We start from the raw sequence: 10,329 nt of genomic DNA on the forward strand, positions 1-10,329 counted from the left end.
ACTTCGGTGCCCCTCTCATCATTCCTCATTCCACACTTGGTCTCCTCCTATCCCTCTCCTTTCTTTTCTTTTGCTTGAGGACAAGTAAACCTCTAAGTTTGGTGTGTTTATCCGTGATCACTAAGATCATGGCCCCTAAAGGAAAACAACCCACCCCAAGAGGCAAGAAAGAGAGTATTCCAAAACCACTTTGGAATCAAGGGAAGTTTTTGACTAAAGAACACTCAGACCATTACTACAAAATAATGGGTCTAAGATCAGTGATCCCGGAAGTCAAGTTCGATCTGAAAGAAGATGAATATCCGGAGATCCAAGAACAAATTCGAAACAGAAACTGGAAAATCCTAGCTAATCCTGAAACAAAAGTGGGAAGGAATATGGTTCAGGAGTTCTATGCTAATCTGTGGCAGACAGACAGGCAAAGAATGATTGGAGCTGCCCTCTATGACCATCGGACCTTAGTCAGAGGAAAGATTGTTCACATCCATCCTGACAAAATCAGGGAGATCTTTAAGCTTCCTCAACTGAAAGATGACCCAGACTCCTTTAATAGGAGAATGATGAGGGTAAACAAAGGCCTGGACAAGATTCTAGAGGATATATGCATCCCTGGAGCCAGGTGGACCACCAGCACCACTGGCATCCCAAATCAACTCACGAGAGAAGATCTCAAACTAGTTACCAGAGGCTGGCTGGACTTCATTGGACGTTCTATATTGCCCACCATGTTGGGAAGTGAAGTAGAAGTTTATCAACTAATCTCTTGTGAACTCTACAAAATAGCAAACAAGAACTCCAAAGATGCCAAGTTGGCCTATCCAAGCTTAATTTCTCTGCTCTACAAAGATGCTGGAGTGAGGATAGGGATAACTGAGTACATCTCAGTTGAGAGGCCAATTACTAAATTATCAATGGAAAGACAACAATTGCAAGATGATCCAATCAAGAGGAGAGCACAAGAATTCCTCCCAGAACTTCCTCAATTCGAATATTGGGAACATCTTGAGGCATCTGTTTCCAAGTTGCAAGAAGCTATGAACCAAATAAAGGAAGAACAGAACAATCAAAGTAGCATGCTTTGCAAATTGCTTAGGGAAAAAGAAGAGCAAGGGCGTGACTTAAGGGAGTTGAAGCGCCAGAAATTAATCCTTGAAGGACCAAGCACCCCACAAATCAGAGAAACATCCACTTCCCAAAATACAGGTTGTTGAGTTCTAATTTTAGCTTTAACTCTGTGATAGTGTTATTATAGGAATTTACCTTAGAAGTTATATAGTAGTAGTAGTAGTAATTAGCATATCTATTCTGGTTTTATTTCCAATTAAGTTATAATTTATTTTTCTCATCATCATCAGACATGAATAAAATAGTAGATTTTTAGAATAAAGAAGTAATTTATATTTTTCGAGTTCTTAATAATAAAAATTATAATTAATTATATGTGGTGGCAATACTTTTTGTTCTCTGAATGAATGCTTGAACAGTGCATATTTTATCCTAAATTTTACGAATGTTGGCTCCTGAAAGAATGAGGAACATGAAAAATATTATTGATGATCTGAAAAATCATGAATTTGATTCTTGAAGCAAGAAAAAGCAGTGAAAAAAAAAACTTTTACAAGAAATCAATGGATCAAAAAAAAGAAAAATCCAATAGCCCTTAAAACCAAAAGGCAAGGGTGAAAAGGATCCAAGGCTTTGAGCATCAGTGGATAGGAGGGCCCAAGGAAGTAATTCCAGGCCTAAGCGGCTAAATCAAGCTGTCCCTAACCATGTGCTTGTGGCATGCAGGTCCAAGTGAAAAGCTTGAGACTGAGTGGTTAAAGTCGTGATCCAAAGCAAAAAGAGTGTGCATAAGAGCTCTGGACACCTCTAACTTGGGACTTTAGCAAAGCTGAGTCACAATCTGAAAAGGTTCACCCAGTCATGTGTCTGTGGCATTTATGTATCCGGTGGTAATACTGGAAAACAAAGTGCTTAGGGCCACGGCTAAGACTCATAAAGTAACTGTGTTCAAGAATCAACATATTACACTAGGAGAATCAATAATACTATCTGAATTCTGAGTTCCTATAGATGCCAATCATTCTGAATTTCAAAGGACAAAGGGAGATGCCAAAACTGTTCAGAAACAAAAAGCTACTAGCCCCGCTCATCTAAATTAGAATCTGAGCTTCACTTAAAACTCGGAGATTTTATTACTCCTTAAATTCTTTTTATCCTATTTTGTTCATCTAGTTGCTTGGGGACAAGCAACAGTTTAAGTTTGGTGTTGTGATGAGCGGATATTTTATACACTTTTTGGGGGTAATTTCATGTAGATTTTAGCATGTTTTAATTAGTTTTTAGTAGAATATTATTAGTTTTTAGGCAAAAATCATATTTCTGGACTTTACTATGAGTTTGTGTGTTTTTCTGTGTTTCAGGTATTTTCTGGCTGAAATTGAGGGAGCTGAGCAAAAATCTGAGTTAGGCTGAAAAAGGACTGCTGATGCTGTTGGATCCTGACCTCCCTGCACTCGAAATGGATTTTTTGGAGCTACAGGAGTCCAATTGACACGTTTTCAATTGGGTTGGAAAGTAGACATCCAGGGCTTTCCAGAAATATATAATAGTTCATACTTTGTGCGAAGATAGATGACGTAAACTGGCGTTCAATGCCAGTTCCATGTTGCAGTCTGGCGTCCAGCGCCAGAAACAGGTTACAAGTTGGAGTTCAACGCCCAAAACACGTTACAACCTGGCGTTCAACTCCAGAAACAGCCCAAGCACGTGAGAGGCTTAAGTCTCAGCCCCAGCACACACCAAGTGGGCCCCAGAAGTGGATTTCTGCACCAATTATCTTAGTTTACTCATATTCTGTAAACCTAGGTTACTAGTTTACTATTTAAATAACTTTTAGTGACTTATTTTGTACCTCATGACGTCTATAGAACTGGATTTTATATTCCTTGGCAGCATGAGTCTCTAAACTCCACTGTTGGGGGTGAGGAGCTCTGCAGCGTCTCGATGAATTAATGCAATTGTTTCTATTTCTCCATTCAAACGTGTGTGTTCCTATCTAAGATGTTCATTCGCGCTTAATTATGAAGAAGGTGATGATCCGTGACACTCATCACCTTCCTCAATCCATGAATGTGTGTCTGACAACCACCTCCGTTCTACATCAGATTGAATGAGCTTCTCTTAGATTCTTTAATCAGAATCTTCGTGGTATAAGCTAGATTGATGGCGGCATTCATGAGAATCCGGAAAGTCTAAACCTTGTCTGTGGTATTCCGAGTAGGATTCCAGGATTGAATGACTGTGATGAGCTTCAAACTCCTGAAGGCTGGGCGTTAGTGACAGACGCAAAAGAATCATTGGATTCTATTCCAACCTGATTGAGGACCGACAGATGATTAGTCGTGCTGTGACAGAGCATTTGGACCATTTTCACTAAGAGGATGGGAAGTAGCCATTGACAACGGTGACACCCTACATACAGCTTGTCATGGAGGGAATTTTGCACTTTTCCATGGATGGAATATTACATTACAGAAATTCAGAAGACAAAGCATCTCCAAAACTCCAACATATTCTCCATTACTGCATTACAAGTAATTAATTCGCGCTCTTTTATTTTTCTAATAATTCAAACTGATAATTTTAATTGAAATTCTAACTAAGAATAATAAAATAAACATAGCTTGCTTCAAACCAATAATCTCCGTGGGATCGACCCTTACTCATGTAAGGTATTACTTGAACGACCCAGTGCACTTGCTGGTTAGTTGTGTGGATTGCAAAAGTGTGATTGCAATTTCGTGCACCAACTAGTTTAGTTTTTTTTTTTAATTGCCTTAATTCTGAAAAGATGTCTCATGTATTACTCTTTGAGCTTGAATTCAAATAAAAAATATACAGAAGTGATGTATTGCATGAGAAATTGAGTTAATTTTAAAAGTAGTCTTATTTACTTAAAGGTGGTGGTATTTTCTGTGATTTTTGAATGCATGACATGAACAGTGCATATTTAAATTTGAATCAAAGAATGTTGAGGTACAAGGAATAGGAATTTAGAGAACTATTGTGACTTCTCTGAAATTAAGGAAAATTTAATCCTTGAAGTAAAAGAAACAGCAAAAGAAAAAAATAAAAATAAAATAATTAATAAATAAAAGCAAGGTCCAAGGCTCTGAGCATCAATGACTAGGGAGGTCAGACATGATTAAAAGCTCAAAGAGTTGTTTCCTTAGTTACATGCTTGTGGTGTGATTGTGTCAAGTAATCCTTGAGACAGAACACTTAGAGTCGAGACCAAGTGCACTTAACAGAGTATGCCAGAGGCTTTGAGAACCACTGTCTGGGAGTAACTGAAAGAAAAATCAGAACTCAAAGAGAGTTCCCCAGTTAAGTGCTTGTGGTGTTTCTGTGTCAAGTAACCCTTGAGACAAAATATTTAAAGTCACAGCTAGGCTCAAGGTGCAAAGCACCAAAGAAAAATAAATTAAAGTAAATTTTGTTGTGTTCAAGGATTAAACTGAAATATAAAAGATCAGAGAATTCATAATACTATCCGAATTCTAATTCCAGATGACAGTGACATCCTTCTGATTTAAAGGAGAGTGAGATGCCAAACTTATTCAGGATTACAGTTATAAACCCCACTATAAAAAGAGACACGAGCTTAATCGAACTCTCATTCTCATGCAAATTCACATCCTAAGCTTATATTAGTTTTGGTTGCTTGAGGACAAGCAACAGTTTAAGTTTGGTGTTGTGATGCGTGAGCATCTTGTCTATCTTTTTCTAGTGAATTTGCATATAATTTGTTGAGTTTAATTAAGAATTAATTATATTTTAGCCACTATGGATGCTATTTTGAGTTTTGTGCAATTTTATTTATTTTAGGTAGCATTCGGCTAGATTTGATGGAGTTTCTGCAGCACAAGAATCAAAGAAGATGGCTGCGAGGAGCAACGCGCACGCGTGCGCGTGATCTGGAAGTATCCATGGCGACGCGTACGCGTGACTGACGCGTACGCGTGATTTGAAGATTTACTCAGCGACGCGTCCGCGTGACTGACGCGTCCACGTGACTTGCGAAGAAGACCATCGACGCGTACGCGTGACATGCGCTACGTGCAGAAAAAGCAGAAAAACGCTGGGGGCGAATTTTGGGCTGTTTTAACCCAGTTTCCAGCCTAGAAAACACAGATTAGAAGCTGCAGAATGAACAAATCAAGTGGTCCCCACCCATTAACTGAAGATCTGTTAATTTATTCGAATTTAAATTCAAATCTTATCTTTTAGAAAAATATATTATTTTTAATTTTAGATAATTAGAATTTATTAGGATTAGTTATAAATAGGGATCTGATGCCATTAGATTGAGAACACAGTATATTTTTACCAGAATCCTTATTTTTCTTCTCTGAACCATGAGCAACTAATCCTCTATTGTTAAGGTTAGGAGCTCTGTCTATTTGTATGGATTGATTCGTTTGATCTTTTTAATTTAATCCATGTTTAGATTTATATTTCAATAATTGTTTTCGTTCTTTATTTTATGAATATGGGTGGAACGGAAGTATGACCCATGTTCTAATTGAGTTCTTGTAAAACTTGGAAAAGCTCTTTACTTGAACAACAGCTTGAAAACATATTATACTAAATTTCTAATTGTTTGTATTTAACGGGATACGTGACATATAATCCCCTTATTTTTGGATAATTAGGATTCTTTTGGCATATAAACTAGAAATTGATCATCACCCTCTAATTGGAATTAACTGACCAAGGAATTGGCAGTTAATGAATTTTAGAAGAGACTAAGAAGGTCTACGGAATTAGGGTCTAGTCACATATAGTTTGTCATGAATTAAATCTTGCATGATTAAATTAGTTAGTAAGAAAAGTTAATCCAAAAAAATAGATAACTCTGAAATCTTAACTGTTTTCTCTATATTTTATTCCCAACTTATTTATCTGCCCGTCTTTAATATTCTTAATTTACTATTTAATACTCTTTGAACTTCCAAACACTATTTTCTGTTTGTCTAGCTAATCCTATCAAACACTACTGTTGCTTAATCCATCAATCCTCGTGGGATCGACCCTTACTCACGTAAGGTATTACTTGGTACGACCCGGTGCACTTACCGGTTAGTTTGTGGGTTATAAAATACCGCACCAGTAGCGACCCTCCATCTTTTCCTTTCACCTTCTGAATTTCTTTTGCCTTTACTGTCTATTTTTTTCCAAACCTACTTTCTCTCTTCTTCTTTGGCCCCCTCTTCTTCTTTGTTTTCTTGTGTTTTTTCAAGCTCTTATTTCATATTCTAAAAAATATTTCTCTTTTTTGCTTATTCCTTTCTTTTCCTTTTCTTTTTACGTTCTTTTCTCCCTCTTTTCCTGTTTCTGGTTCTAGTTTCTGTTTATAACTTTTAGTTTTTTTCGTAGATTTAGTTTGTTAATAATCCTATGATGGTTATTCTTTCTCTTTTGTGATGTAATGGTTCTTTTTTATAGTGTACTGGTCCTTCTTTATGAGTATTTTAGCTTTTGTAGTGCAGGCCCTAATATGAGAAAAAGACATTTTGAGAAATCTTAATATATCATAGAACTGATTTCAAATTTAAAAAGTGATGAGACTTATTCGAAATCAAGAAAAAGGTATTCTATCATGTTGCAACGTATTTGTGTAGATTTAAAAACAAAAAAGACTTAATTTTATCTTTATTTCAACTTAATAAAATTTTTTATAATTGAATATTGTGCCTCCTCTCCATTTATAGTTCAACATATAAAATATTTACTTTTGAATTAAATATAAATTTAATCTTACTACGATTTACAAGTGTAGTTTTGCTTTTTTACAAAAAAAAAAAATATTCTTCTTTCAAAACAAAAAAAGAGCCATATATGTTACTATCCAAAACATTTGAAGACAATTAAAAAAATTAATTGAATTATTTTTTAGTATATTCAATCATTGATTATTAGTTAGTTTTTACATATTTATTTCTACTTTATTTAACATTTACGAAAAACGCTAACTTAATAAATATTTATATAATCAAATTTGAATTAAATTTAGTCAATAAATTTTATAAAACCAATAAACAATTCTTACAATCAGCACACTTGTTTTTAGAAACATGCAATTTCTTTTTTTTGAAATGACCACGAGATAAAACATAAATTTTATATAAATAATATGAGAAAAAAATGGAAGAAAAAATGTGTTAAAAGAGATAAATAAAAGGGGGAAAAGAAGAAAGAAGTGACAAGAATAAACGCGCAAAAAAACAAAAAAAATATAGGAACACATCAGTCCCAAAAAACATAGAGAAAAAGAAAAACAGAATATGAGAAAAAAATAAGTTTAGGAAAGAAAGAGTTGGATTAAAAATTTCATTCGAAAAAAATTATTACCTAATACTATTTATTTAGAATTAACACTCAATTTAACTTTTAAAATTTGATATGAAATTTAAATTTCTGTTGAAAAATATGTTGATTTTATACGTTAACTTGTTAAGATTTAAATTCTTTATTTAGATTCTATGTAATTAAGATCTACTAAATTTTTTAAAAATTTAATTAATTCTCTAACATCTTCATAAAAACCATAATAACAAGTTATATTTAAAAATTTTACCATCTAAATCACAAGTTAATGTCAAATTAATATGTCACGTTCAAAAATTATTGCGAGTTACTATTATAAAATTTACGGTTCAATTTGAGTCTAAAATTTTAAGGATAAAATTAAATTGGACTTTAAATTTTATTGACTAAATTGAGTATTAATTTTATTTATTTAAGAAAATTTATTTATTTATTTATTTATTTTCATACTATAAGGGTAAAGAGAGAGGAACCACAGAAACTTTGGAAAGCTCTATGTACATAACATGATATAATATCATACACCACTACTACCCCATTATACTTCCATATTTACATCTTAAGAAAAAAACATCAGCACAGACAGTTAAGCCTATTAGATGCTAAACCACACACCTAGGTAGCTCGCATGAACTCTCGCAGGATCTCAAACTCCTAATAAGTAGTATAACCACATTATTTATCTACCTACATATATTATTATTATATAAAAAATAAAAAATATAATACAAAAGGGGGAAAAGACCACTATTAACAAAACTGGATGGAGCAAAGGGCCAAAGGAAGGAGACAAAAAAAAAAGAAACATATCTTCAGTCATCAGTTCACTCATCATCAAGGGAAGATCGAAGAGGCCAGGATCTCTCATTTCATTTCTCACACATCGAAAGGAGAAGTAGTGCTTGATCTGTTTTGCCCCGCTGCCTTCTCGTACGCATCTGAGGTCGACCTTCTTCGAAACCGAAAGGACTCTCTACTTCCTCCTACAAATTCATATACACGTTATATATATAATCTAAGAATAAATTACACGTTAATTAGCATAAAAAGGAAATATATAATTTTGTTTCAGCATATAATAAAGATGGGTATATTAACTAATTACATCTAACAAAATCTGAAGTTGCGTCCATGGAAAGGAAATGATTCAATGAATATGCTAATTATATGTAGTCATGTAAATATTAACATTCATCTATACATGGATAAGATAAGCACATGGTGTACGTCCTTTTCAATATCCCATCTGCATAGCTAAAAGGAGACAAAAACACCCTTCCTAAGTAAGTAGTAGCTTCAGCTTTTTATATATCACCACCACCACCCGATCCATTTATTTATAAACAAAATTATTGACGCGCCTCGCTAAAGGACAATATTACCCCTGTGGCCCTTACGTTACACAATTCTAGAACACCCGTTACACACTCGGCTTCATCAACAAAGTTTTAAGAAAATCAAGGCCTTGGGAATTAATACAATCCACAAATTTTCATACTAATAATATCATCGAAGAATTTAACTAGCACTATAATTATTGTGTAAGAAATATATAAAAATCTAAAAGAATCTAATAAGTAATTTTAACTAAGATATTTGTTAGTAAAATACTAAAATCTACAATTATGTCATCAAATTAACTATACATGTTAAAAACTGAAAACAAATTAAACGACATATATATATATATATATATATATATATATATATATATATATGTAAATACAGACGACTGATTTTGAACGTAATATTTTTTATAATTGTTACACCGAGCCACCGAATTATCCTAAAGTCTAAACTATTTTGGTATTCCAATAATAAATAAATCAACAATATAAAAAGTACAAATATGATAACGACCTTACCGGAAAACGGAGACACCGGAGGAGTAGAACCGGCGGGAGAAGCCGGTGCGGATCCACTCTGATTCTGGTAGCCAGGTGGTTTCACGATCATGATACTACGTGTCACTTTCACCGGATCCTCCGGTGATTCTACACCGTACGATCTCACGTTCCCCGTCTCCGATTCTGATCATCAACCAAAACCAAATGAAACGTCAATATAACGCTTTAGGTGTGCCACATAGCTCATAAATTTTCATTTTCATTTCCAATAATAATATATACGTCAAAATTTCTTCTTCAATGGATCGTGACGTCAAGCAAATTAAAATCAGGCTAAGTGATTGTGAATTTTGTGACGATGACCGTGAAAAATTCAGATCTTGATCTGCAAGTTTCAAGGTCAAAAGCATAAATCGAGCTAAGGTTTATGCTATATGGTCCATGATAATTAATAACATGCTTGTTTCGCTTGTTTTGAACAAGCATGTTATAGCTTGTTAGTACTCCAGATTTCTATTAGATTATTGTATGTTGTTAATAGTATTATTATGATCTATGTGCAGTTGCGTGCGTACCCTTGCCGGTGCCGGAGGCAGATCTGAAAGCGAAGGTGTGGTGCTTTCGGAGCTTGCCGAGGCCGTTGTCCGGAGGAGGACCGGCGACGGTGTCGTCCCACAAGTGGTCTAGGAGGCCCATAGTGTGAGGCTTAGCGTAGTTGATAAGAACCCAGTGAAGGGGAGAGAGAGTAACTAACGAAGCAGTTACCAGGTTTTTGGAGTATTTGAAAACGCAGCATGGGGGTTTGATATTTAACGAGGGGAGTAAATACGAAGCGTTAAAGATCTAGCGGGTGATGAGATTCTGATTTGATCTGAACCGTTGGTTTGAGGGATGGTGGGAGATATGACGTGGATGGTGGATCTGGATTCTGCTAGAGATAAGGTTTGAGAATTGAGAGAGGAGAGAGTACCACGTGGGCCCCCGAAAATATGGGGATTCTAAAGAGGAAGGGGGTGACACGTGACGTTGCTTTGTGTGTGCGCGGAACGGGGACATCACGTGACGGGCCACTTTCGCCTAATTTGTT

General features: G+C 35.0%; 1 protein-coding gene across 2 annotated transcripts; it reads right to left on the bottom strand.

Annotated features, from left to right (window-relative positions):
* Positions 1-7,873: 7,873 nt before the first annotated feature.
* On the bottom strand, positions 7,874-10,039 carry LOC130947311 (dormancy-associated protein homolog 3-like). 2 transcript variants are annotated; one of them, XM_057875976.1, is made up of 3 exons: positions 9,818-10,039; positions 9,256-9,425; positions 7,874-8,378 (listed from the first exon to the last, which is right to left on the bottom strand). In XM_057875976.1, exons 1-3 carry the CDS (start codon positions 9,936-9,938, stop codon positions 8,265-8,267), a joined length of 405 nt encoding a protein of 134 aa, XP_057731959.1. In that variant the 5' UTR covers positions 9,939-10,039; the 3' UTR covers positions 7,874-8,264. The 2 variants fall into 2 exon arrangements, with proteins under 2 accessions (XP_057731959.1, XP_057731960.1); XM_057875977.1 differs by having other exon boundaries at positions 9,261-9,425; positions 9,818-10,032.
* Positions 10,040-10,329: the final 290 nt, after the last annotated feature.

The sequence above is a fragment of the Arachis stenosperma genome, chromosome 9 (assembly GCF_014773155.1).
Source record: "Arachis stenosperma cultivar V10309 chromosome 9, arast.V10309.gnm1.PFL2, whole genome shotgun sequence".
NCBI classification, from domain to species: Eukaryota; Viridiplantae; Streptophyta; class Magnoliopsida; order Fabales; family Fabaceae; genus Arachis; species Arachis stenosperma.